Here is a 27194-nt window from a genome sequence, read left to right as displayed (position 1 = left end):
GCACTACTCCTTCAGGAAAGCAGCAAAAGAACATGAACATGTTCACATGCACACACGCACATGTGTCACAGTTATTTACTGTGTGTGCTTTTTTATGGTGTGTTATCACAGTCCAAAGATTTCTTATGGAGCCCAGGAAGAACTTGATTACAGTACACGTGTGTGTGAGAGACGTGTTATAAATGGGCAGAGTTTGAACCTGTACACTAAAGTTTAAACCATTTCAAATGAACGAGTTTATGATTAACTGAGGGAATGCAGTAACTTTTTCTTCTTTTTCATGTTGTTTAAATTACTCAAAATAAATACAACAATGAAATTGTTAAACATTAACATTAAACACCAATAAAAATAGAAGTACGGTGTACTAACCAATTATGCCACTGGAGCTTCTGGACCAATAAATCAATAAAAAGAAAAAACAAAATCTAAGTACACACACATTATGTATTTATTTATTCATTCTTATATATATACACATATGTATATATATATTTATTTATAAATTCCCCTCTTGCCCCTGCGGCAGTCTTTCTTTCAAGCTCGGGTCCTCTACCAGAGGCCTGGGAGCTTAAGGGTCCTGCGCAGTATCTTAGCTGTTCCTAGGACTGCACTCTTCTGGACAGAGATCTCCGATGTTGTTCCTGTGATCTGCTGGAGCCAGTCCCCTAGCTTGGGAGCCACTGCAACTAGCGCTCTGATTACCACTGGGTAATTCTCAAGCTCTTCTCTGAGCCCTTGGTACTTCTCTAGGTTCTTGTGTTCCTTCTTCTTGATGTTGCTGTCATTCGGTATCGCTACATCTATCAGTAGAGCCGTCTTCTTCTGCTTGTCTACCACCACTATGTCCAGTTGGTTAGCCACCACCATTTTGTCCGTCTGTATTTGGAAGTCCCACAGGATCTTAGCTTGGATTGTCTCAGGGGCATCTTTACACAGCCAGCACCTGGGGTCTTGCCTCGTGTGATAGACCCCAGCCTCTATGCATCTTGTGCTCAGAGCTTGTTCCTGTGCTGCCACGATTAGTGCCTCTGTGCTGTCTTTCAGTCCAGCTTTGTCCAGCCACTGGTAGGACTTCTGGATGTCAGACACTTCTTCTGTCTGCCAGTGGTACATACGTGCAGCGGTCTATCCTACCATGATGGCGCCTCCTCTTCCTCTTCTTTCTTGACCATGATCTAAACTGTTCTTGAAGCTCACTGAGAGAAAGAGCTGCGCACAAAGTGTTATTTTTATGTGTGTTTACGTGTCTGCGTACGTGCCGTCAGGTAAAGGATCCACGCTTTGTATTTACATCTTTTTTTGCAGAATTAACCATTTGGCGGACGTTGAAATAGTTTTGTGAGTTTTAATCTAAGATTCTGGCGTTTCTGGCAAAATACATTTATATTTTAAAAAAAATCAATTCAGGATTTATTGAATAGATATCACTATGATTAAAATAAAATTGAATAAACCCACCCCTATCTGTAAGCACCTGTTACCCCATGAACTCGCCTGAAACACCTTCAGCCAATCACAGAGCAGCAGCACACAGACACAGCCAATCAACATTCTTTTTAATATGTTCATTATCACCATGTCACAGACAACAACAACAAGTTACATGGTCACAAACAGGAAACAACAATGTGGAATTGGACAGTAGTTTCATAATAAAAGTCTTTCCACTTTCTTCAGCCAATCAGACAGCAGAGCTATGAGCCTAGCAGCTGTCACATCAGTTAGCGACTGCTGGTAAATTTACAGCTGATTGGCTGGTGATCAAAGTAGAAAGATAAGACTTTTATTTTGCAAGATCCAGGAAACACTTAAAGAAAAACAAATTTAATTTGATATAAATATTTCGTAAACATCACCACAGTAACACCAACATTTAGACCTCACCTTCACCCAGCATGGGAAAACAGGAAGAAATGAACTTTAACCTTCAAAATAAAAGCTCTGAGGTTTTAACACTTTTATAGAGTTTCTGAAATCACATGTTTTATCCAAGCTAATGCTGCTAACAAAACTAATGTCCAGGTCTCCTCTGTTTGCCCCGCCTCCCTCATCTTAACTCCACTTAGATAACATACCCGCCCCCTCAGCCAGCCACACGGTAGTTGGCATGAAACTCTGGCTGGATGTCACAGATGCACCGCAGCAGCTCAGTTAGCACCGCCTCCCGGTTACTACGGTAACTGGCCTGGATACGATTCATCTTCTCCGCCGTGTCACGATCCACCTCCACGGCGCTATTACCATGGGAACCAAGAGCCTGGAGGGAGGGGGAGTTTGGGCAGAAACAGACAAACATTATATATAACTTTTATTTTGAAAGAACTATTTTATACACAGAGCACTTAAGTATAAAAACCAGGTTTACATTTATATAAATAAAGATTTAATAATGACTACTACTAATGATTTAATAACAAACAATACAAAAAATGTATTTAAAAAGAAAAAAAAGAGAGTAGAGCAGAATCAGTTCTCCTAGCCTTCAGTCAGACAGCTTTTTAAAGGCGTTTGCGAAATGTCAGAGTTAGATTTTCTTCACTCCCCAAACTGCTCCTCACCTGTAATCGCCTCCAGATCCCTGCCTTATTAAACATTATCTACCCTAATCTCTGCCATTTAACCAGGAAGTGACCTGAACTTCACAGGAAGTCAGAACCTCTGGACAGTGGCCATGAATCGACACACCAGCACCATCTGATAAAGCTCCGTCCCTAGTACTGGTAACAGAGGTGATGATGACAAACATGGAGGCAGCTCCTGGGTGAACCTAAGCATGAAGTTCTGTCTGAAGCCCACCAGGGGTGACAGCTCCTGTAGAGGTCTGTGGAAGCAGCTGTCTGACCTCTATAAACACTGGATCACATCTGTCTTTTTGGCAGAAATGCTCATTTCAAGGCTTCAAAATGAGACTTCACAATAGCCCCGCCCATGTCTTAACTGTGCTGGCAGTACCGGAATGATATTCAATCACATATATTAAACATTCAGATTTTATTTTAGAATTCAATCAATAAAAACCCAGAAAACAAAAAAAAAAAATATATAAAAACATTTTTAAAAAATATTTCAAAAATTGAAAGTAAAACAAAGAAGAAAATAAATTAAAGTTGTTTCGGTGATTCACGCTAAATTAAAGAAGGAAAATAAATCATTCTTCAGCATGCAAACAGAGAGGAAGAGGAGTTGGAGGAGGAAGAAGAGGAGGAGAAGGACTAGGGTACGTACGGCGGCCTCCTTGGTCTTGAACTCCTTCTCTCTCTGCAGGCGGTACTGTTCGATCTCAGCCTGAGCTTCTTCCTTCGCCTGCTTCAGTCGCCGATTCTTACCTGCACACGTCACAACACGAGAGAGAAAACATTTAAAGACTGGACTCAGATCAGTCCGGAGGTTTAGAGCTGACGGGTGGAGGAGGGTGGAAGTTTAATGCCTGCAGATTAATTGATGCTCGGGTTATTAACACTGCTGTTAAAGCGACTCTAGGTCACATGACCTCAGTGTTTCACCATCAGGAGACCGGAACCACACTGATCATGTGATAGAAAACTGCACAGAAACAGACATCCGCGCATGAATCATGGTCTGACCGGAAGTGAACACCCTGCAGTTACCGACCCTGTTACGGTTCTGACCCGGTCACGGAGCCGGTACATCGGCGCGAGTTTTCTCCTCACAGCGGAAACAGACCTGCTTCTACCCCGATCCGAGTCGGATCGGGCAAAGCTATAACCGGTGCTAGCAGTCTGACGGAGGTCCGATCCGATGATGCTGTACCGAGTCCGGTCCGTGTCTGACGTCAGAAAAACGCGAGCAGCCGGTAAAACTCTGTAAATTTATCGATTTACGAACCGAGTTCTCCCTTACACGGTTTCTGCTCCCTGTCAAAGGTAACAGCGGCCCCGCTGCGGGCTCGGCGCCCTGAGGGCCGGACTGGTACTCACGCTTGCGGGCCTCGGCCACCTTCTCGGCCGCCCTCTTCTCGGCCTGCAGCAGCTGCTGGATGCCCTGAGACTGGCTCGCCATGCTGGGTCACTCTGCGCGGACACACGGAGCAAGGTCGACGGAGGATTTGTGCTGCTTCTGCCTCCTCTGTGGCTGCAGTCAGCTGATGTCACGTCACGCTGCAGACGGTCACGTGAGGAGAGTCGGCGTCTTCTTCTGTGCTCAGAATGCTGTATATCAGCGCCCCCTGCTGGGCTGGAGGGGTCTCTCACAGTTTCTCTCCACAGCAGCTCCATCATTAATAAACAATATTTACATTTTTAAATACTAATGTCAGTCAGATTTTTATTGATTGTTCAGATTTTTAAACCACAAAAAAGAAAAGAGAACAAAATGAGACCAACATATGACCGACAAACACAGAACAGCTGACAGCACCTACAAGCGACAGCCTTGAGCTCAAAGATCATAAAACAGAGAAGTCTTCTGTACTTCCATTAGACTTGTTCCATGAAGGTGGACAACAGCAGGGTCAGTTCTCCCAGCCTTCAGTCAGAAAGCTTATTATAGGCGTTTCTGAAATGACGGAGTTAGATTTCCTTCACTCCCCAAACTGCTCCTCACCTGTAATCGCCTCCAGGCACCTGCCTTAGTAAACATTATCTACCCTAATCTTTGACATTTAACCAGGAAGTTACCTGACCTTCACAGGAAGTCAGACCTCTGGACAGTGGCCATGAATCGACACACCAGCACCATCTGATAAAACTCCGTCCCTAGTGCTGGTAACAGAGGTGATGATGACAAACATGGAGGCAGCTCCTGGGTGAAGTTAAGCATGAAGTTCTGTCCGAAGGCCACAAGAGGCGACAGCTCCTGTAGAGGTCTGTGGAAGCAGCTGTCTGACCTCTATAAACTCTGGATCACATCTGTCTTTTTGGCAGAAATGCTCATTTTAAGGCTTCAAAACGAGACTTCACAACAGCCCCGCCCATGTCTTAACTGTGCTCACTCGTGGGAAACCAACAGGAAGTGTCAGCTGCCGTGGTAACAGGAAGAGGAGGAAGCAATTCTGTACGACTAAAACACAAATGAAGCAAAAAAGTAAAAATACACAAAAAAGTTAAAATGTAAAACCTCATTACATATTTATTTACACGCATGTTATTGTGGCATTGTCATAGTGATACTGATATCACCCTTATTAATAATGAGAGTGCTGATGTCATCAACAGCAGTAATGACATCGGCGTGTCTGTGTGCACGGCTTCAGTTTGATTAAAGCTTTATTGTTTTTGATGTGATCAGTTCTGTGAGGAGACCCTTCCTGATTTCCAACATAAATAAAGTTAATACAGTTGTCATGGCAACATTTCAGGCTCCTGTATTTTTCAGCTTCTCTAATGCAAAGGGCGACCTCTCAGTTCGCATCACCAGACAGCCTGGACGAGGTCACTGAGCCACACATCAGGATCAGCTGTAAGTTTGTCACGAAGAAAGTACTGGAGCAGGTTTCAGTCAGATCCATCCCAACAGGTTTTACATCAATATTTGAGTGACCTCATAAACTTTGTGGGTTAGTTTATTCAGAAGCAGGCAGTGCATCATACTGTGTTTCTTATAGTTTAAAGAACACTCCTTTTATCATAGCCGTATGACATCAACTTATTTTTGTAATTTTAAATTTATGTTCTGCTTCTCTTGTTCGTTGTGTAATGAATTATTAATCTCTGGCTCTCTTCCACAGCATGTCTTGGCCTTGCCCTCCCTCCCTGAGCCTGGTTCTGTCGGAGGTTTCTTCCTGTTAAAAGGGAGCTTTTCCTTCCCACTGTCGCCAAAGTGCTTGCTCATAGGGGGTCATATGATTGTTGGGTTTTTCTCTGTATGCATTATTGTAGGGTCTTTACCTTACAATACAAAGCACCTTGAGGTGACTGTTGTTGTGATTTGGCACTGTATAAATAAAATTGAATTGAATTTATGAATTTCTCATACAGCGCGTTTTTCTTTTTGCATGCATTTTGTCATGGTCCTGGGTCGTGCGACCCAGTGTTTGAGTTTTGGTTTATTTTGGTGTTTATTGTTTGTTTAGGTTAAGTTATTCTAGCTCATTTGTTATTATATTACCCTTGTGTTAAGTCTCCCTTGCCCTTCATGTGTTTTATGTCTGTGTGTCTTATGTTGTCAAGTTCATGTAGTTATTTCTGCCATCTTCCCCTGTACTCAGTCTCCCTGGTTTCTGTGTCTACGTGTCATGTTTCATGTCTATGCAGTTATGTTAAGTTCATGTCATGTTTTATCTCCATGTCTTTGTCTCTGTGTTTCCTGTTTTATTTTGGAAGAGTCTGGTGTTCTTTGTTCATGGTAGTTAGTGTTACTCTCCCCTGTATTGTCATTATGTTTCATTCTAGTCAGCTGTGTTCTCATGTGTCTCCACTTCCCCTGATCACCTCATGTGTGTATTTAAGTCCTCAGTCTTCCTTTGTTTGTCGTCAGGTTGTCTGTTTTCCTCGCCATAGTCAGAGTCACAGCCATTGCCATAGTTAGCTTTCATAGTTTATTCCCAGTTAGGTTTCTGTTTAGTTATTGCTCGTGTGCTGCCCTCGTTCTTGTTTGTTTTATTCATGATCATCAGCCACAATAAAAGGCTCGCTTTTGTTTAAGCTCACTCCCGTATCCTCATTTGTGTTCGCACCTGGGTCCACCACACACATCTCTGCACGGTCTGTCTCCACAAACCGTGACACATTTGGAAACAATCAGTGATCCACAGGCCATCTCAACGTTTTTGGTTTCTGCTGTATTGCACTGTTGGACAGTTTTCATCTCATGATGTCATGAATATTCTTAAAAATGTGTCACATGCACCATCAATATGAACATTTTCCCAGTTGTGGATGAACAGGTTTCCTCTCACCTTACATGTCTTGGTTCTTCCTCTGGTTGCTTTCTCTTGTAATTAGTAGAGATGGACCGATCCGATATTACGTATCGGTATCGGTCCGATACTGACCTAAATTACTGGATCGGATATCGGCGAAAAATAAAAAATGTAATCCGATCCATTAAATATCAAAAAAAGCATCTCACAAAACTTGCGACACGGCGTAACTCGGCTCATAACTGTAGCACGTTGCAGCAGTGTGCGTCACGTGATAGAGCGGCTGTGTGTATTTGTAGCCTCGCTACCAAACCAGCATTTCATCTCCGAGGAAGTTATCCCAGAGAGAAGTAAAGCAAGTGTGTAAGTTCATCTCTGAATGTTTGTAAAGCGTTCCCATGTTAAGCTTAACAACCGATATATGGAGCGACTGCTCTCTCTCTCCCTCACCTTCCTGCTGCTACTTCAATCGTGAAACTGCTTAACGATCAGCTGATCGGCTTTTCTGTCGCGAGTCCGTCTCTCTTCTTTGTTTATGGCCCACTTTGCACCAGAAAGAGGAAACCAGCGGCTGAACAACAGCAGCACGTTTAAGCTTGATAAGCTGTTGTTAGAATTTATTTAATATTACTTTCTACACCAGGATCCTTTTCTACGTAGCTGACGGCTGGTAACTGTGCAGGGGCGGATCTAGCAAAGTTTAGCCAGGGGCCGATAGGGAATGAACAGGAAAGGGGCACAGAGACATACTTTTCTTTCTTATTCTCATTTAAAATATGTAGCTTTTAATAAATAATTATCTGAATCTTACACCCAAAGTTTTAATCTGATGTAAAATGTATAGAAGTCCATTACTGTATATAGTAACTCTTAAGTCTATATACCCTAGTAAGCTATAGTACTTTTTCCTTTGGGAAGGTACCATCTGTGAGTTCTGCAATTCTGTTGAAGAAAGATGTTGAATCTATTTAATTATTCTTGAAAAATAATTTGTTTCTGTGCATTTTTTTCACCCTGCATCAAATTAAAGTTGATTACATCGATTAAGCATCATGAGGTGGAGGGTGGGTGGTTCCCTATTTTTTTTTTTTTTTGGGAGTTTGCAACCCTATTAGTTAGGTTGCTTAATATTTCTGCTAAGTACTCTTTAAAATACCAGAATAGGGAGGATGGAGCAGGTTTAAGTTAGGTTTTAAGTTAGGTAAGGTTTATTAGATTGATCAGTGTTGCTGAACTATGAAATATTTTGGGTGCAGTGTATTTTTTACACACAGGTATAACAGAATAGCTTTAGTGTTGTTGTTTATTTAAACTTGAGTATGAACTTATACAAAATGCAGCAAGATATTAAAAAAAAACAGTTTTATTGATTAAAAACACAATATCGGATTCATATCGGTATCGGCAGATATCCAAATTTATGATATCGGTATCGGTATCGGACATAAAAAAGTGGTATCGTGCCATCTCTAGTAATTAGTGTCATAAACTGCAAACAGTGGCAGCCCCAGTGATGTCATTAATTAACAGTTAGCTCACAGTGTGGTTTTCCATGTCATCAGTGAAAATATTATTAAAAAGGTGGGTGAGCCGTAATTCACCGTGGTCAAGTGATTTTAGGATATAAACCAACCTGTCCTGTGCTTGTTTGGATTCAGCAGGTCAATCAATGCTCTTTCATTTCTTCTGTAAAGTCATGAAATATTTGGCACTTGGTTCTCTGGCTGTCTTTCGGCCGGTCAGAGGAGTCCTGACTGTCAGTGGAGGGCCGGGCTGTATTTACTGTATTCCTTTGAGTGAATCTTTGTTCTGTAGTGATCATAAATCGATTTCGGGTTCCTTGTTTCTCTGATTTGTTTTGTCAACAGCACCTGAGACCATCTGTGGAACTAACCTGAGGTTGGATTTGAATTTCACCTACTGTGATTCGGCCTGTTCCTGAAATTGAAGGTTGACCAATGTTTTCAATTTAGACCTTTACATTCAAATTAGGATTATTTAATGTTTTCAGTATGAAGCGTGAACACATGGCACATTGCACAGTGAACCACACCCACCAGAGGTCTGAGGCCGACACCCACCGCTGATGCCGTCGAGTCAAACGAGAACGGCACATTCTGACTGACTCTCCCAACACCCTGAAAGACACCAATATATTCCTTAGTTCCCTCCTTCCTTCCTCCTTCCCTCAGTTCCTTGCCTTATTCCCTCACCTACCGTACTTCCTTATAAGGTATGTCCTCCATTTGTCTGTCAATCAAACCGGGAGGCTCCACCAACTCCTTCCTGGAGACATGGTAAGGGCACGCAGTATTCTGAGTACTGGAAGTAATTGGACTACTGCAAGTAATCAGAGTACTCTGTAATATGTTACTTACTGGATGTGTTTCCATATTTGGTTGTCAGGACTGTGGCTACAAACACAACAAGTGTTAGCAATAGCCTTTAGCACATGTTAGCATTGTTACCATTGTGTTTTACTTACGATCGGGTGCGGCGGCGCCGATGATGGCAGGAAGTTGCGTCAGGACCGTGGTCACTGTGGCAACTGCTAAGTACAAATGGGAAATTATGGATACAGTTAGCTCAGTTAGTATCAGTTAGCCACACAAAGACGCTAAGCTAACTTTTTCTTTTACCAGTTTGGGGGTCTTCTTCGGCGCCGCTCACTATTACTTGACATCTTTTCTGATTCGGTGCCACTGCTCGTGTTGCCACGGGAACGAGACCTGCTGGGCAGAGAGCCAATTAAATATCTTGAACGGTCACATGATTCTGAAAACCTGAGGGTGGGCAGACCATCATGATACACAGAGGACAAACATTAAAAAACATCTGAATAAAATTCAGAGGGTGCATCCTCTTGAGGCCGCATTTGAAGGCTGATTACATCACATACGTCGTGACGTAGGCTGTCCCAATTCGAAGACTCCTCCAAATGTGGCCGACAAATGCGTCCTCCTTTTCCCCAGATTTGAAGGATGGGTCAGGTGTATCCTTTGTGGCCCGCCATATCCCAGAATTCATAGCGTGGCCCAGCCATTTCCAACAATGGCGGCTGGTACGTAGTTTTAAAATTACTCTTATTACTCTTATTTATCTAAAATAAACTTTTATGATATATATCACATATTTGCAAAAGTGCTCTGACGTTTTTGGAGACGTCTGTTACCCACCAGCTCGATAGCTAACCGGCGAGAACAGCAAACTCCCGGCACATCATTTTCAACCCCCCCCGCGGTCTTCCCCTACTCAGGTTAAACATGATATATAAGTCACTTAGATAATTTAAAAATGCTATTGTTTGGCTTTTCCAAGGGTTTTATTTGTTCGTGAATAAATCTGTTTGGCTGAGATTAAAGTTATAGTTTTCACACAGCTGAATAAACATCAAACAGAAAACTCATTAAACAGAAGTGTGAGATGGTAGAGAATTTACTCCAATGCCCTGTTATATTTTAGATAGCAAGGAGCAGACGGCGGACTTTATTAATCTCCACCGAGACAGCGGTGACGCAAATCTGAAGGCCTCGGTCTTCGGAGGGCCCGGCCCACGTACACCGCGAAGGCCGGGTCCTCCGAAGGATGCAGCCTCCGAATTTGGACACAGCTTTCAGTAGAAACAAAAGAAAGCATTAAAGAAATAACAGTTTCCTTACCTCCTCCTCTGCTCTCTGATTGGTCGATCTCCATCAAGACTTCTGCTCCGCCTAAACACCAACAGGAAAATGTGTCATTTTACTTCCCTCTTTACCTTTCCTTCCTCCCTTCCTGACTTCTTACTTCTCCCCATTGTCCTCCCTTCCAACCTTCCTTTTTTATACCTTTCTTTCCCTATCCCTTCCTTACTTTCTTCCTTTTTCCATTTAAGCCTTCCTTTCATCCTTCCTTCCTTTCATCCTTCTTTCATTTCCTTTCTCCCTTCCTGCCTTACCTTTGTGGTCTTCCTGGGACTTGTTCGTCTTTGTTGGTGTTTGGACAAAACGTTGGGTTGAACAGACCACTGTTTCAAGGAAATCAGAGATTACAGTGGTAATCAGATTACATTCTGCATGAATCAAATTAAATGCATCAGTAATCAGATTACACCTTGCAGAAGGTTGTTTTAAACATACATGTTTGTGTTGTTTTCCCATGGTGCACTGGGCTTAGCATGATCAGGCTTCGCCCTGCCCTCTGACCCTCTGCAAGTTCAGACACGTGATATCATCAAAATACATCATCGCATGTAAGCATCACATGACATCAGCACATGACATCAGCACATTTTCTCACCTCTGAACAGCAGGTAGAGCGTTGTATTTTGTTATTAGTTCAATACTGAAACTTGGCTTCTGATTGGCTGGAATAGAGAAGTGGGGGCAGAGCTGTAGTTTATTTTATTACAGGAACAGATAGTAAAACCAAAACACATCTTCCTAAACACACCTCGACGCGTTGCCCTCACACACACATCAGCTGATGCCGTTTTGTTGTCAATGCCATTTTTCAACAGACAGAGAGACGGAGTTTTAGAGCAAGTGAAACTGGAAGAAAAGGATGCATCATCAGAAACGTGTGTGTGTGCTTACTTGCTGTGTTTCAGTTTGTGTGTTACAAGGTTTGTCTCCGACATCCTGAAAACAAGAACAAATTTGAGCTCTGCGTGAGTGCGTGTCTGTGCGTTTCTGTGCAAGTGTATCTGTGTGTGTGTGTATCTGTGTGCATGTGTGTGCGTGTGTGTGCTTGCCTGCTGTCTTTCAGTTTGTGTGTTACAAGGTTTGTCTCCGACATCCTGAAAACAAAAACAAATTTGAGTTCTGCGTGAGTGCATGTCTGTGTATGTGTGTCTGTGTGTGTGTGTGTGTGTGTGTGTGTGTGTGTGCATGTGTGCTTACCTGCTGTGTTTCAGTTTGTGTGTTACAAGGTTTGTCTCCGACATCCTGAAAACAAGAACAAATTTGAGCTCTGCGTGAGTGCGTGTCTGTGCGTTTCTGTGCAAGTGTATCTGTGTGTGTGTGTATCTGTGTGCATGTGTGTGCGTGTGTGTGTGCTTACTTGCTGTGTTTCAGTTTGTGTGTTACAAGGTTTGTCTCCGACATCCTGAAAACAAAAACAAATTTGAGCTCTGCGTGAGTGTGTGTCTGTGTGTTTCTGTGCACGTGTATCTGTGTGTGTGTGTGTGTCTGTGTGAGTCTGTATGTGTATGGGTGTGTTTGTCTCTTTTTTTCTCCTCATGGATCTGTGTGATGTCACAGAGTGCAGGTATCCTTATTTTTTCACTATTTCCAGGTTTTTTGACACATGTGAAATGGGTAATGGTAGGCTGATGGTATGATTTGAGAAGAGTGAAAGGCGGAGCCTAAGACAACCAGGTTTAGTTTATGGAAGCCAGATGAGGGGCAGCCAATCAGAAGAAACCAGGAGAAGCTGAAACATTTTGTTTCAGAATCAGATACAAAGTGTGCAGAGCTGAATACCTGGAGAAGGTGAGCAGATTCAATATCCTCACAGAGGCCCGTGTGCGTTACCTGAAGAAGGTGTGATGTTCAACGCAACACTTCCACAAACGTTTGCAGTTGCGGCGATCGGATGTTTGGAAGAAGAACGAAGTCTCTGAACCCTGAAAGCCATGCAGTTTCTTTTATAAATAAAGTTTTTGCATGTAAAAAAAAAAAAATTATCACATGATCACTGTTAGCATTAGCTTTAGCATTAGTCAGCCAATAGGAACTCACCTTTCTGCCTGACACTGAGCTCGAACTTTTCAGCTTTGAAGTGAAGTTTAATGATTCGCTGCCTGCAAAAGACAGCAGACTGAGGGTCACATGACTGAGGTCATATATTTCTCTTTCCCCTTGTTTTGGCTCCGCCCCCTCCTTGCTGCCCCCCTTAGCTGTTAATCCTCCTGACCATGACTCATTGTCTTCATCTCAGAGATTCCGCCAGAAATGTTAACACACATTTAAACTGATCAATACGTATCATTAAATATTAACACTGATATGAACCTTCTGTTTGGTTCATATCACTGTGATCTCATCCAGGCGTTTTTAACCCACCACAGATATTTTCCCACCAGCTCTTTGTTCTTGAAGATGACCACTCCTACTGGTGTTGGACCCAGGAAGTACTCGGTGTGGTTCTCCCCCTGCACAAAATCATGGCGTCAGCACGGATCAGTGATTGATCGGCTGAAGTTCTTGTATTGATCAGTGATCAAAAGGCTTACATAGGCGGCGAACAGAGAGACACCGTACATCTGCAGAGAGCCGCAGACAGACAGGAAGTGGCGCTGAGCCTCAGAGCGAGGGACGCCACTGCACAGCAAGAGAGAATCAATCATTCAATCATTCAGTGTGATTTCTTTTGTTAGTGTGCAGCTCCATCTTTTGTCATGTATTGATTATTGAACATTTTTTAACATTTTTGATGGTGGCAGAACAAAATAAAATATGCGATCAGGTCATGTGATCACAGAAACAAGACCTTTAATAGCACGGCATCACTTCCTGTGTACCTGAGCGTTTTGCGGATGAGTTGAACTTCCTGCATCTCCTCAGCGTCTGACGTGTTGTCCTCGCTGTGGTTGCCTCGATCCACTGAAACAAACATGGGAGATCAATAATGAACTTACTGACTGATGAAGAAGTCACACAGATGAACGGGTGTACAGAATTATTTTGATGTTATAAGTCACACATGAGAAAAAACATAATCTGAGCAAACATTTCATTTCATTCATTTCATTTGCAAAAGTGCTCTGACGTTTTTGGAGACATCTGTTACCTACTAGCTTGATACTCTAATGTCCTGTTATATTTGAGGGAGCAAGGAGCAGGTGGCTGAGTTTATTTCAAACTCCACCGAGACGATCTGCAAATTTAATTAAACATTTAATAAACTATCATCATGTCCTTATTTTTAGTTAGCACATACCTTAAACACTTCAAGCTGTAAGCTAATGATAGTTATATAAGAGCAGATGCATGCTAGTGCATAAGCAGTACGTTTTACGTTCAATGGATGCATGATCTGATTAGTTGACTAATCGCAAAAATAATCGGTGACTAGTTGACTATTAAAATAATCGATTGTGGCAGCCCTAGTATCATAAAAGTTCTAATAATGTACAACAGTTTAATGGGACAGCAGTGCAGAGGCTTGCTTGCCTTTGAACCATCTGGTTTGAAGGAATTAGCAGTAAAGTCATCCAGTGACAGTAGTCAGTATTTCCACTGATGCACAGCAAACAATAACTGTTGATAATTATTTGCTTATGTTGCTGCCATGGTGTAACTCAGTTTAATACAGTAATCTGAGCTTTCCAACAAAGTTACAAATAGGAAAAAGTTACAGTACGATACCTGCTTCCTTTTGGAGCGGATCCAGAGGATAATTTCTTGGGGTGGCATTAAAAAATCAAATGGGGTGGCAAAATCAAAGCCTTTTCTTTACACATATGCAGGTGTTACATTCTCTAATATGTATTATATATGGTTAAAATACATCAAATGCAGTAAGTATACGCAGTAAGTTACACGTATAGTTACACAGTCTGTAACTTTCTTATTGGCTTTAGCCCACATAATTAAACATACAAGTCTATTTTAAGTTTCACACTCTTTTTATTAGAAATAATCAAATTGTTACATGCTTAAATTTACACAAAATGTCAGAAATCTTCTCTGTCATGAACACATTTTTCTATATGCATATGCAATATATTCAGTTTTAGAATTTATGTTCAAATTTAATTCTAGCTACGCTCAAAGTATTAATGCTAGCTTATTTTAATAAACAACATTATTATATGCAAAACTAGGGTGGCACTGTCACCACAGTAGATCCGCAGTTTATTTGCGTGAGCACGGAGAACTACCCACCGGAGCGCAAAACTGCAGCAGCACGCTCAAAGCAGACACTCTTGCATGTGCGATGGCTTCTTTGTGTGCGTGGCTTCTGAGGTACACAGGTTTTTGAACTTATGCACAAAGAATGTAATGTAATGCCTGTATTATCTTTTTTCTTGTATGACTTATGATAGAAAAATAATTCCATACATTTTTTTCTCACCCTGCAGCATCAGAGCGCACAGCTGAGCTTTGAGGTGGCCGGAACACGGCAGGCGACCTCGACGTACGTCCTGACAAAGTTGGAGGTAAAATTGACGCCTGACACAGGAAACACATGAGTTACACCAAGGGTATTTAAAAAACAGGTGAAATTATGGTGGCTTAGTCACGCCAGAGGGCCAACCATGTTGGGGAGCATGTTGGGGAGGAGGGGACCTTCAAGGGCACCTGTGGCAGAGGGCCATATCAGGCCACCTGTGATGAGGTGGCAGGCTTGTTGTGACAGATATGATGCGTTTAGTGTTTCATGGATTTGCTAGGATGCACGGAAACATACCGGGTTGTTTCCTCGTTCAGCTTCGATGGATCTTCGATGTAAAATTTGACTCCAAAGTAGAAAATGTACGGCGGCCCGGCTGGGACAAAAATGGAGAAATGTGCTGTTTGAGAAACTGAGGATAAATCAATAAGACAGATCAGCTATGTTACTGATGAACTTCATGTCCCAGCTCACCGAGCTCTTTGTGCTGCGATAGAGTCTTTGAAGGATCCAACCAGAGCTGAAAGAAACACAAACAGTAACTGCTGCTGCTCCTGAGTGTGCTCAGTTTGGACTTCTTGTTTGTGTTCTCACCGTCTGCTGCTGGTTGTCACAGAACTTTAAACCGAAGAACTCAACCTCGACCACGCCTAGCTCAACAAACACCAGCTGCAAGACGGAGGCCGCCTTCGATGATCTCTGAGGACAACACACTGCGTCACCTTCAGAGCCTTCATCACTCACAGAGACAGGATGCTGAAGAACTTATCAGATCTATTAAACCTATCTTTTCATTTCAATTCATCCATTCATTCTCTTCCACTTAGCCTTATCGGGTCGTGGGGGGATGGAGCCTATGCAAGCCACTATAAGCAAGAGACAGGGTAGACCCTGTATTGCCAGCCTGATGTAGGGCTAACACAGAGAAACAGACAACCATTCACACCTATGGGCAATTTAGATTCACCAGGTAACCTTACCCCACTAAATGCATTTCTTTGCACTGTGGGAGGAAGCTGTAGAACCTGGAGAGAAAATGCAGACTCCAGACTCAGGTTTTCTATTTTTTACTGCCACTAAAATCAAAGTTCATAACAGAAAATTCTTATTAATGATCTTTCAAAGTAAATCCCCTCTAAGTGCACAGAGGTTTGATGGTGGCCACAGAGTGGTGACAGTCTTACTCAGAGGAGAGAGGAAACGGCCAACAGGAAGTCGGACTCACCTTGATGCCCTGTTCGACCGTCAGTGTCAGCTTCCTGTTGTCCAGTAGAAGCACTTCTCCGTAAAACTCCTCCCGGTTGCCCCGAAAACAGGCCATTGTCCTGTCATGAGCAGAGTTACAGCCTGATGAAGAAAAAGGTGGCAGCAACAGAGTGATGGTGATGATGAGCATGACATCTGAAGCACCTCAGATAAAAACCACAGAATCAAACTGATCCCTGCATGATGGGAAATAGAGTCACCAGCCCCTCTGCTCACCTGCTGCTGATCTTCGTCTTCCTGTCCTCCTCTGGTCCTTTGTCTTTTCTCTATGTCTGCTCTTCTTCTTCTCTGGTTTCTCTGGGTTTGTTGCTGTGTTACCATAGAGATAACTCCTCCCCCTCTTCTCTGATTTTCATTTTGCTTTGTGTTTCCCTTTAAAAAAACTTCAACAAATAATTCCAAAAAGCATGTGTGTGTACAGAATAATTTGAAATAAAGCTTTATTTACAATCAACACAAATTTTAAGTTTCACTGATGATCAGTTTTTATGCTCAATTTATTACAAATTTTAAAAATCACTCCAGCCTGAGGCTTCTTACTGAGGCTCAGTCAGCTCATTTCCTCTCTGTGTGTGTGTGTGTGTGTGTGTGTGTGTGTGTGTGTGTGTGTGTGTGTGTGTGTGTGTGTGTGTGTGTGTGTGTGTGTGTGTGCTGCGTTCACTGCCTCATTAACCTGAGTGCAGGATTAGCAGAGGCTGAGGTGGATCCCGTGAACGCCGCGTCAACACAAAAACGACTTTCAGTGTTTAAAGTCGATTGATAATCAATAAGATTAATTTAAAGATCTTCTGCATTGTGATGTTTTATTAAATCAGTTTTAGTTCAATATTACTAAGGAAAGATCATTTTAAACATCTTTACTTATTTTCACCGCTTACCCTTTTCAGCGTCGCAGGGTGCCGGAGCCTATCTCAGCTGTCTTAGGGTGAGAGTCAGGTTACACCCTGGACAGGGCTAACACAGGCTAACACAGACAACCATTTGCACCTATGGTTTCCAATTAACTTTTTCCACTAACTGCATGTCTTTGGACTGTGTCCACACAGAAAGACCCCAGCATGATGGTAGAATTGAACTCAGGACCTTCTTGCTGTGAGGCACCAGTGCTAACCACCATATTTTACTTTTTTATATTTAAAACTAATACTTAGTGTTCTGTCTCATTATGTACGAAAGTAAATAAAAGTTAATTTAAATACAAAAAGATATATATTCATAGAAACATGTATGTTTTATTTGTTTCTGTTGAATCTGAGATTTATTTTACAGTTTTAACCAGTTTTTTGTTTTTTACAGTGTAATCAGCTGATAGTGAAATTTTTTACAGTGTGGGATTAAAGTGGCTGTTAAAAACGTCTTGGTTGCGTCGTGTTGCTCAGACCAGCGTTCACACTGAGATCACCCCACTCTTATTTTTAATGAGATTTTTTAAATCTGCGTATTTATTTACGTGACTTTTCTCTTCACTTTGATTTTTAATTCTATTATTTCTATTGATGTTACATTTTTCATATTTTTACCTTTAATTTTTTTTTTATCCTGTGACTTCACAGGATAAAAGCATGCTTCAGGATTTTTTACAATAAAAGACTTTATTAAAAAACAGAGGTAAAGTTAAAAATTGATTTTAAATCTGAAATCGAGTGTTCTGATTGGCTTGTGATATTTAACAAAAGGACCAATCATGGCAGCTGACTCCAGTCCTCCTGTCTGCGTTCAGATCCTCGCTGTGATCATCCTCCTCTGTTTTGGAGTCTATAGCTTAATCAAGGTAACCATCAGACTCTTGATTTTGGGTCCAACATGACCTCCTCTTCATACTCTTCTCCCCTTCTTCTCTGCAGGGAGCCTCCTCCTCCTCCTTCAGCTGGTGGTCAATCCTGGGAGCTGCCTGTCTGCTCGCCACCGCCTTTGCTGCCTTTCGCCTCTATGAGGTCTGCAGGAGAAAGGCAGAGGAGGCGAAGAAGAGGCGAGAAAAAGACGAGCACAGAGGATTGTCTGAGGAGAAGTGATGAAGAGGAGCTTCAGATCAATAATCCTGAATTATTTTAATTTGTCCCAAACGGCTGATGTCACACTTTCTCTCTCCTGATTGGCTGCTGGGTGGTGTTACACTGTAAAAAGATTCTGTAAATTTTTCATGTTTTGTTTTGATGGGATCACCGAGCATTTCCTGTGTGCGTTTATTTTTGAAACGGTGTTCATTGACAGAAAACATTGATTCTGGTCAGATCAATAAATTCACTTTTTAATCAATGATTTCATAAAATCTTATACCCTGGTTCCTTCACAATAAAAGTCAGTCATGTGGAAGTAGTTTCAAAATAAAGTTCAGTAGCAATGTGCAGCTCTGTCTCTAGTCTACTCTTTCAGAATAATAGTGTTTTACAAGACAAGCACAGAACTTGAAAATAAATTACATCTAGGTACAGATTTCAAAGGAAAATCCACAGCTACATACTATGGCTTCAGTTCCAGACTTTCACAATAAAAGTCTCACAGTAGAGTAAAAACTGTTGTAAAATTGATGCTCAATAGCAATAAATCTGATAGAAACTTATTGACTTTAAGAAATACAAACAGCAATGATATGACTTAAAATAAAACCGCTCATCAGTCGATCACGGGGAAAGGCTGCTGAGGCTCCGATTGGTCGTCAGGAAATTTCCCATAAAGCTCGGCACCTGAAGACCTGTCGCTATGGTGATACCACCACACCAAACCTAAGACACAATTTTTCAGCAGTTAGTACTTTAATAGATGCAGAGTACTGCAACACTGAGTCCTGTGATATATTGAGAGTACTATGATACTGTCAGTGTACAGTTACTGAACCGTGACTGTACAATATTACTGCACTATTACTGTAGTGTTACTGTAGTTTAGTACTGCTATAGTACTCACGGTGAAGGCAGGGACAAGCGGCTGGCTGAACTTTGTTTTGAAGGCGTGAAGAAGACGAAGACGATCTACATCAATAAACAACAAATCACCTGAAACAAACAGGAAGTCAATTCAGAAACAAACAAAACAAACACACTGTCAAAGAGCAACCAGGAAGTTGAAAATACTCTTTGTTTTTCGGACCATTGTCATAGTCACAGTAGATTCCGATTCGCTGAGGTAACGGCCAATCCAGTGTCTTTGCTCGGTTGTTGTGCTTTGCGGCAAGAGAGCTCTGCAGCCATTGGCTGGCGTGGAGACACCACGAACCGGTGCCCTTCCCTAATTGGTCAAAGCGTCCCAGGCTGCCCCGATAGGCCACGCCTACACTGAACGATTTCCAGTCAGCCAGGGGGCGGAGCTCCCAGTAGTGACAACCATTAGTCATCTCCTGGTCACCTAGGAGACCAAGAAGGAATTTTTTTTAATTTTTAAAATTAGAAATATTTTATTTTAACTTGTATTATTAAAATTTATTTTAAAAAAATGAATAAAATTTCAATGTCAAATCATTAAATCCAAGTCGTTATTAAATCAACTTATTTTTAAATTCTGACATCTTAAAGACATTCACTTTAGTGTTACTACAGTATTAGTACTGCAATAAGAGTGCAGTATTAATACCCAGCACTGTGTTACCTATAGCAGTCCCGCATAACCTGCTAAAGCTTTGTAAGACATGTGTGGAGGGTTTTGTGGAGGGTGAAGGGTTTTGTGTGGGCAAGCAAAAAGCCATCCTTTAATCGGTCCAGATTATATGCTGCAGAAGATGGTGGCAGGTTGGCGTTATCCAAGATGGTCTGGTATCATTATGCATTCTCTCTTTCTCAGTTAGTTAAGATAAATAACTCCCCTGGGGAGAAGCCGTCATGGGTGGCGATTGAGGAAAGTCTTGTGGCTCCTAAACCTTTAGAGGCCTTTTTCACTCAGAGCGGAAGACCAGTACCGTTTAAAGATCCACTGTTGGCTTTTATACAAGAGACCTGGTTTAGAGCTCATCAATTTATCAACACTAGCCCCTATCTTACCTCTGGAGCCTCTATCTGGTATAATAAGAAAATATTAATTGGTAAGAAACCGTTCAGGTGGGAGGCTTGGGTTACGGCAGGTATCAACCAGGTGGGGGATTTATTTGGGCAAACTGGCATGAAATCATTTGCTGGAATCAGACAAGAATTTAATCTTGATCAAAGGGAACTTTGGAGGTTTTTTCAAGTTAGACATTGTATTAAAGCCATTTTGAACAATAACCCAGACCCTCCATCTAGTATTCAGGAGGTGTTTGCAGCTCCTGGTATCAATAGAATCAGAGCATCCAAATTCTATGGGATCTTCAGAGCGGCACACTCTCCCCATTTGGAGGGGCTGAGGCTGTGCTGGGAGAAGAATCTGGGAATTCAGATTTTGGAGGATAGTTGGAAGAAGCTGGCTTCATCGTGGTATGCTTGCTCACATGAAGCACAATCTCACCTTATCCAATACAAGAACATGTTCCCTCTAAGCCTGAGGGAAAAAAGAAGGAACACACACACACGTAAAGGAAGCACTCAAAACATGTGGTTATCCTAACTGGGCGTTCATAAAGTCAGCAAAGATGCACAGAAAAGAAGATCAGACACCAGCGAGGCAGGATAAGAAAGACAGACGCAACAACATTGTCATCCCCTATGTAGCTGGTGTATCAGAGAAACTCAGGAGAGTTTTCTCCAAGCACGACATCCCAGTGTACTTCAGACCCAGCAACACACTCAGACACAAACTTCACCCGAAAGACAAAACTCCAAAACACAGACTTAACAACGTGGTGTATGCTGTACAGTGCAGCGAGGAATGCCCAGACCTCTACATCGGAGAGACCAAACAGCCACTTCACAAGCGCATGGCACAACATAGAAGAGCCACCTCCACAGGACAAGACTCAGCAGTTCATCTGCATCTAAAGGATAAAGGACACTCTTTCAAGGATGCCAATGTTCACATTTTGGACAGAGAGGACAGATGGTTTGAAAGAGGAGTGAAAGAGGCCATCTATGTCCACTGTGAGCAACCATCTTTGAACAGAGGCGGTGGTTTACGACACCAATTGTCTGCCATCTATAATCCAGTTTTGAGTTCCCTCCCCAGACGCCTTAACGCCCACTCACATCCTGGGCCATCTGACCTCAGGAATTCACATAACAAGGTGGGGCCAGGTTTCACAATGAGCTCACCCGAAACCCTGGCTGATTAGGTCCCACACCCGCTTTCACACCTTGGCTCATGTGATTAGAGGATCACCAGGGGGTGTCCCTCTTTGGGGGGATACTCCCACTGGGTTTAAATCTGGGACTCTCGGCCATTTGACCTTAGAACTGAAGAAGCTTCTCGGATGAGAGGTGAAACGTCTTCAAGCAACTTAAAGAAGTCCAGACGCTTTTGTTCGCAAACTCCTTGACTACGATGACCTGGATGACTGAGAACCTTCACAGACATATCCAATACAAGTTACTTCACAGAAATTACTGGACCCCCAGTAAGCTAGTCATGTTGAAGCTCGCTGACAATGACACCTGCTGGAAATGTCAGGAAGAAGCCAGGACCCTAGTTCATATGTTGTATGTATGCCAGAAAATGATTATTTGTGGGATGGGATCAATAACCTTGTGAATGGTCTTTTTTATCTTAACCTTTCTAAGTATCCAGCTTTGTGTGTCCTGGGTCTGTTACCTCACAGCAATATTTTCACTGGAAGACAGAGGCTATGGGTGCATTTGGCTTTCGTAACAGGATGCAGGATAATACTGAGGCACTGGAAGTCATCTAACCTCTGTTGTTTCAGGGAATGGACTGAACAAATGTCCAAGATGGCATTATATGAACAGGTTACGTACAGAGTTAAGGGGAGAGGAGATATTTTTGATCAGGTCTGGTGTCCCTTTTTGTTGTACATCGACAATGTCTCTTAGATAATGTGATAGGTTGTTTTGTTTTTTTGTCGTTGTTATTGTTGTTGTTGTTGTTCTTTTTCTTTGACAGCCAGTAGAGGAAAGAAATTGTTTAATATAACTAGTGGTCAAGGTCGAGTTTAGTTTCTAGGCACCTGGGTGTTCAGCCCCTTTGTTTTGTTTTTGTTGCTGTTTCCCAGTAGGCGGTTTCTTTTCTTTCTTCTGGGTTTTTTTTTCTTTTCTTTCTTTTTTTTTTCTTTAGCTATTGTTAGCTATTATTTGTTTTTTTGCTGTTAATAAAAGGACAGAGGACTGACAATATTATTACTCCTGTTGTCTATGTGTGTATGGTTCTGTCCATCCAAAACATGAATTTAAAAAAAAAAAAAAAAAAAAATACCCAGCACTGTGTATGACTCCCCAGCAAATCGATCGCGTCCTCCTCGACTTGCAGCCGTCTTATTGGGCGATGGCGTGGCGCTCCGGCTGCTGAGGTAAACACAAAAAAAAAAATGTTAAAAAAATGTCAACAGCATGGCGGGGATGAAACGGCAAGGTGAAACAGCCAATGAGGTCGTGCCAAAGCATGAGGCAGCAGAGAGGAAGATGAGCGTGACAAAAACATTTCATTTGTTACATGATGGAAGAAAAGTTAATGTTACGACATCATTTCCTTTAAACATGTTAAGCCTTTATTTTGAAATAAAACCAAACATGAACTTTTTAATCAAAACAGGAAATCAAACGCTGATGTGATGTCAGCAGTGATGTGAAAATGGCAAATGGAGAGAGTGATTGGTTGCTAGGAAACCACTCAGCCATGATTGTTTCTACCTGAGCAAGTTGGAGAGGAAGCAGCACGGAGACTGAGGAGGGATAAAAAGGTTAAAGGTTATTTACTGAGGCACGTGTGAACAGGTGAGACAGGTAGGCGCTGTGACCTCATCACCATCTCACTTCTGAATGAGTCAGCTGATCAGTAAATGTGTAATGAGGAGGTGTGGCCTCCTGACTCTACAATTCTCTTGAATCAGCTGACCCATACGGGCGGGACCAACATGTTTATTTAGGAGGTCAGAGATAAAATGACAAACAGGAAGCGATGATGTACAGCTTGGCGGCATCCAGTAGCAGACGTACATACGAAAATCGGCAAACAAAGAGATGGGGCCGAACCAGCTTTTTAATCAGGGAACTAGGAGCGCCTCCTGCTGTCGTTACCTGACCAGCACAGGTGTGTCACTCTACAGGTGAGAAAAGCGCATCTTCCTGTTCTTTCTCTTTCACAATAAAAGCTTGTGCATTCCACACTACTGTGAGCAATGAACTTTATCGTGCTTCTAAGATACATTCAGGTGTATCAAAAAACCAACGGCATCATCACTAACAGCTGTCCTCACCTGCTTTTGTTCTCTTTGCCTCGCAGGCGAGGATCATGACCTTTGACCCCCTGAGGCTCCCAGGTCACCATGTCGCCCTGAACCTTGAGCTCGGCGTGTGCTGTCGAAGCGTCGAAGCTGAAGTTATATGCTGCAGACAAAAACATGGAAAACATGGCGTCATTATCTGAGGCTCTGCCCCTCAAACACAGTTAAATATTCCACGTCGTGTGCTCACCTGTTGTTTCTATGGCGATAGGCTCTGAAAACTCGCCAGCCGCTGCTTTGTTTCTAGCTCGGACTCGAATGGCAATGAAGCGCGAATCGAACTTCAAACCTGAAATGCAGAAATTGATTTAAACTCAATGATGCCGTAGCCATGCAATAATGACCTCTGACCTCTTACCTGAGATGGTGACCTGAGGTTCGATAATGTCACAGACTTTCTCCCAGCTACCCTCTCCCGCCACTCTCAGTGTGCTGTCACGGTCCGTTTTTCGGTACTCTAGCTCGTAACGTTCGATTGGTCTGCTGCTGCTATCGCCACCACTGTCTGCCTCGCCAGGCGGTCGCCAGGTGACCATGATGGTGTTGTCACGGACTACACAACTGGAGGCATCGATCTGTGGAGCTCTCGGCACTGAGAAACAAGAAAAACATGTGACATCTGACCTCACAGAACAACCACCTGAACTGGCTGTGTCAGCTGACCTGGAAGAAAGTGAAGTCGTTGAAGCCCCGCCCTCTCCGCACTGAAGTCCACAGTAAATTGTGACATGTTGTCTGACACCGCAGGGCGAGTGGTTAGGCGGAACGCTGGTGCCATTGTTACCCTAGCAACAGTGTGGGGGCGGATCCCAATGGAGTGGGGTGGGTTAGGTGTTAGTATTTGGGGAAGGGGTTAGAAAGGTTGGGGCGAAGTTTGTACGCAAATCATTGGAGAGCTTCAGTGAGAAGTTTGTTAGTTTGAAAAGATTCAGAAGAATCAACAATATCAAACAGAAAGATTGTAAACAAACAAACAAAAACAAACATCTGACATCATCAAATCAGCACGCAGCTAAACAGCCAATGAAAGCACACATTACACGGCTTTACACAATAAAAAAATAAGACATACCGCTCTTTGATTTGTTTTGCCGCCTGAAAACAAAACAAAACAAAAAACATTTTTAGTTTTTTTTAAATGAACTGATGACCTCTTCCTTGTCTTCATCACGCCTCACCGCGAGAAATTCTTCTTCAGTGTTGATCGTCAGTGTTTGATTTGCAAAGTCAAGAAGCTCCTCGCAAGAGACCAGAGCAAACTTGCCCTCCGACAGCTGCTTCTGAAACGCCATGCAGAAAACAAACCAGTCAATCAATCAATAGCTTCAAAAATAAAAAATGGAAACAAACAAATAAAGTACTGCCAGTGAATAGATATAAAATACATTCATGAATGTATATACATTGCAAATAATATTTTACATTTAAAGTAGAAAAAAAATCACTTTAAAAAACAATAAGTAAATAAATATGTAAAACTAAATAATGAATTAAAAAATAAAGTGTTCCAGATAAAAACAATTCATTAAAAAAATAATGTTTCTACCTGAAGCTCCGCCTCCTTCCTTTGCTTCTCTTCTTTGATTATGTAACGGAGCTCCGCCCCCTTCTCCTCCAGGGCAGAGTTTAGCTTCTCCAACTCTGCCTCTAAGTCTGACATCACTTTGCATGACTCCTCCTGATTTAGCAAAGTTAACTTTAGTTATTTTTCCTTTAATTTCTCTTGCCCCACCCACCTAAGCCCCTCCCTCTGTTAATTCAGCCAATTAATGAGCTGACCTGCAGGCCCGTCAGTGTATGGTCAACTGCTTCCAGGAAGTTTTGGAGCTCCTCGTTCTTATTGGCCAAAGTGCTGATGATCCTGCGCAGAGCTTCCTGTTTGCAAACAAACATTTAAAAAATAATTTTTTAATAACTTAAAAAATAACTTTTTTTACAGCACCTTCCTCCATGTCGGTGAAGCATTAAGCAGAGAAACTGTAGAAAGTTTTCTACAGTCATTGGAGCAGAGGCAGCGAGGCACACAGAGCTCCTTTTCCTCATTTTCCTCCCTGATTCCACATCTGGACCATCTGCAGGACAGAGACCAATCAGACGAGAGCCTCAGTTCAGAAGGCGGGTTAAACACCTCAACCAGGATCAGCCTCCGTTGACCATAATTGATCAAAAGAAGGCTTGGCATCCTAGCTGAGGTGAATGGAACCATCACCATCCTGCCAGTCTCTGGCCCGCCCACACCTGCCTGCTCCACCAGTCAGCTGAAGGTCAGCACTGCCCTGTTAGAGCTGCAGCTGTCCGTCCTTCAGATGGCGCTCTCACTGGTTAAAGACTCACCGGAAGTCTGGCAGAAAGTCTGGACACACTGAACCAAAATAAAAGATGAAAGCACAGACCGGAGCTTCACCTGATAGCCCTGAGATGATGGAGATGCTCTAAGAATGAACTGACTGATTATTGATTGAATGATTGACAGGTGCATTTTATTGACTGTGCACTGATAAACTGTAATTTCACGCTTTTGTAACGCGTATGTTTTTAGAAACTCAGTAAAGCACATTTGAACAGGACTGAGGTATTTTACTATGAAAATTACTTCGGATGTACGGGTTTTATTTTGAAACTTGGAGGGTTCATTGTGACCCCAAAGTCTGAACACGCTGAAGGTCATGTGACCCTCACCTGTACTCACAGACTGATCAGTATGCAATAATTCACAGCTCTTGTTCTCACTGAGGCTCGGTCGACCAGAGAAAGAGGAGCTAACAGCTAGCAGCTAATCCCCCTTCCCCCGCTTCCATTTCCCTGCACCCCTCCCTCCGCCACTTCCGCCCCCCTCCTAGCTTTCACTCACTGCTCGATTGATCACTCATCGATCACACTCTTACCTTCTGAGCGTCCATCACCTGAGACAGAAACAGCGGAGAGTGAGGACGAAGGCACGGGCCTAAAGTGACGGCATACGTCTGTACATACTCACTTCCTGTGAAGTGTGTCAAAATAAGAGCGCGGAGAAGAGAAAACTGATGGGGATGTATATTAATTATTGATTCTCATGTTTGCGCAGAAGTGCCCTTGAGTAAATGTTCTCCTGCTTTCGGAAAGTTTAAAATTCTTCCTTGGCTGTTTTTTGACTTGTGTTCAAACCAGTCCTTGTACCTGACCTCTGAACTTTGACTCACAGGTCGGAGTGTCGGATCATCCTGACAGCGAACACAACATAAGGCAGAAAAATCCAAACAGCAGCTTTGAATGCCCTTCAAGAAACTATTCCTGGAGATCCTCACAGAGATGAAAGAGAGCTGCTCCGAGAACTCAGCTGAAGGATGAGGACCACTCACACCAAGTATTGACTTTCTGGTGAACATCTGGAGGGCCTGCAGCTGGAGATGTTCAGGGGCTGAAGGAGTGGCTTCACTGAGTTTTATCTCAGAGACGGGAATGATTTCAGAGAAGCTCCTCTGAACCCAGAGCTGCCCCTGTTGTTTGAGTCCAGTAGGAGACAAATGGAGGAAACATAAACATTAATGAAACACATTAAAACGGTAAAAAGAGGCAGCAGTGTTCCAGTCAAACCTTCAGAGCAGACGATTCTCATTGGATGAAACACAGTATTTGTTGGATCTGACTGGAAGCATTCTCAATGTTTTTGCTTTGATTTTAAGGACCTACCTAAAGCTTTCTGCAAGCTAGCAGAGACGCCATCACCTGCTGCTTTAC

General features: G+C 42.6%; 3 protein-coding genes and 1 long non-coding RNA gene across 18 annotated transcripts; 1 reads left to right on the top strand and 3 right to left on the bottom strand.

The window, feature by feature from the left end:
• Nucleotides 1-1542: 1542 nt before the first annotated feature.
• On the bottom strand, nucleotides 1543-4147 carry atp6v1g1 (ATPase H+ transporting V1 subunit G1). Its single transcript, XM_031741777.2, has 3 exons — nucleotides 3942-4147; nucleotides 3229-3329; nucleotides 1543-2260 (listed from the first exon to the last, which is right to left on the bottom strand). The coding sequence occupies exons 1-3, from the start codon at nucleotides 4021-4023 to the stop codon at nucleotides 2087-2089; spliced, it is 357 nt and encodes a 118-aa protein (XP_031597637.1). The 5' UTR covers nucleotides 4024-4147; the 3' UTR covers nucleotides 1543-2086.
• A 4692-nt stretch (nucleotides 4148-8839) lies between these two features.
• LOC120441132 lies at nucleotides 8840-18310 on the top strand. Its single transcript, XR_005613809.1, has 4 exons — nucleotides 8840-9120; nucleotides 14886-14963; nucleotides 17860-17954; nucleotides 18028-18310. It is a non-coding gene; the product is annotated as an uncharacterized LOC120441132 (long non-coding RNA).
• Nucleotides 11259-16461, bottom strand: LOC116321425 (band 4.1-like protein 4A). Of its 7 annotated transcripts, XR_005613803.1 has the most exons (15): nucleotides 16400-16461; nucleotides 16143-16264; nucleotides 15512-15616; nucleotides 15392-15437; nucleotides 15215-15293; nucleotides 14879-14976; nucleotides 13323-13404; nucleotides 13035-13122; nucleotides 12865-12953; nucleotides 12541-12602; nucleotides 12334-12425; nucleotides 11861-11905; nucleotides 11701-11745; nucleotides 11395-11439; nucleotides 11259-11281 (listed from the first exon to the last, which is right to left on the bottom strand). XR_005613803.1 is itself a non-coding variant. In XM_039614941.1 (12 exons), exons 2-11 carry the CDS (start codon nucleotides 16236-16238, stop codon nucleotides 12352-12354), a joined length of 819 nt encoding a protein of 272 aa, XP_039470875.1. In that variant the 5' UTR covers nucleotides 16239-16264; nucleotides 16400-16461; the 3' UTR covers nucleotides 11394-11439; nucleotides 12334-12351. The 7 variants fall into 7 exon arrangements, 1 of the variants encoding a protein (XP_039470875.1); XR_005613804.1 differs by lacking the exon at nucleotides 11259-11281 and having other exon boundaries at nucleotides 11351-11439; XR_005613807.1 differs by lacking the exons at nucleotides 11259-11281; nucleotides 11701-11745 and having other exon boundaries at nucleotides 11396-11439.
• Nucleotides 18311-18410: 100 nt separating the features above from the next.
• fsd1l (fibronectin type III and SPRY domain containing 1-like) lies at nucleotides 18411-27015 on the bottom strand. Of its 9 annotated transcripts, none has more exons than XM_039614935.1 (14): nucleotides 26363-27008; nucleotides 25420-25839; nucleotides 25257-25352; nucleotides 25024-25155; nucleotides 24656-24757; nucleotides 24550-24572; nucleotides 24141-24262; nucleotides 23836-24069; nucleotides 23668-23766; nucleotides 23451-23580; nucleotides 22451-22536; nucleotides 19271-19525; nucleotides 19088-19176; nucleotides 18411-18906 (listed from the first exon to the last, which is right to left on the bottom strand). In XM_039614935.1, the coding sequence occupies exons 2-14, from the start codon at nucleotides 25687-25689 to the stop codon at nucleotides 18805-18807; spliced, it is 1740 nt and encodes a 579-aa protein (XP_039470869.1). In that variant the 5' UTR covers nucleotides 25690-25839; nucleotides 26363-27008; the 3' UTR covers nucleotides 18411-18804. The 9 variants fall into 9 exon arrangements, with proteins under 9 accessions (XP_039470869.1, XP_039470867.1, XP_039470870.1 ...); XM_039614933.1 differs by having other exon boundaries at nucleotides 22451-22539; nucleotides 26363-27005; XM_039614936.1 differs by having other exon boundaries at nucleotides 22451-22539; nucleotides 25257-25549; nucleotides 25716-25839; nucleotides 26363-26983.
• Between the last annotated feature and the right edge of the window lie 179 nt (nucleotides 27016-27194).

This window comes from Oreochromis aureus, linkage group 7 (assembly GCF_013358895.1).
Source record: "Oreochromis aureus strain Israel breed Guangdong linkage group 7, ZZ_aureus, whole genome shotgun sequence".
Taxonomy (NCBI): domain Eukaryota; kingdom Metazoa; phylum Chordata; class Actinopteri; order Cichliformes; family Cichlidae; genus Oreochromis; species Oreochromis aureus.
This window is presented reverse-complemented; position numbering and strand designations above follow the sequence as displayed.

What these genes read in the sequence shown, in the direction of transcription:
- atp6v1g1 (XM_031741777.2), bottom strand. Translation starts at nt 4,023, where the DNA reads ATGGCGAGCCAGTCTCAGGGCATCCAGCAGCTGCTGCAGGCCGAGAAG. An exon ending in GGTGGCCGAGGCCCGCAAGC is followed by an intron (nt 3,330 to 3,941) that starts GTGAGTACCAGT and finishes TGACGTGTGCAG; the next exon opens with GTAAGAATCGGCGACTGAAG. An exon ending in TCAAGACCAAGGAGGCCGCC is followed by an intron (nt 2,261 to 3,228) that starts GTACGTACCCTA and finishes CCCTCCCTCCAG; the next exon opens with GCTCTTGGTTCCCATGGTAA.
- LOC116321425 (XM_039614941.1), bottom strand. Translation starts at nt 16,238, where the DNA reads ATGGCCTGTTTTCGGGGCAACCGGGAGGAGTTTTACGGAGAAGTGCTT. An exon ending in ATCGCAGCACAAAGAGCTCG is followed by an intron (nt 15,294 to 15,391) that starts GTGAGCTGGGAC and finishes TTTTTGTCCCAG; the next exon opens with CCGGGCCGCCGTACATTTTC. An exon ending in CTGGTGGGAAAATATCTGTG is followed by an intron (nt 12,603 to 12,864) that starts GTGGGTTAAAAA and finishes TGTCTTTTGCAG; the next exon opens with GCAGCGAATCATTAAACTTC.
- fsd1l (XM_039614933.1), bottom strand. Translation starts at nt 25,689, where the DNA reads ATGGTGATGGTTCCATTCACCTCAGCTAGGATGCCAAGCCTTCTTTTG. An exon ending in ACCTCAGGTCACCATCTCAG is followed by an intron (nt 23,767 to 23,835) that starts GTAAGAGGTCAG and finishes TCTGCATTTCAG; the next exon opens with GTTTGAAGTTCGATTCGCGC. An exon ending in GGAGTCATACACAGTGCTGG is followed by an intron (nt 19,526 to 22,450) that starts GTATTTTTTTTT and finishes TTGGTCTCCTAG; the next exon opens with GTGACCAGGAGATGACTAAT.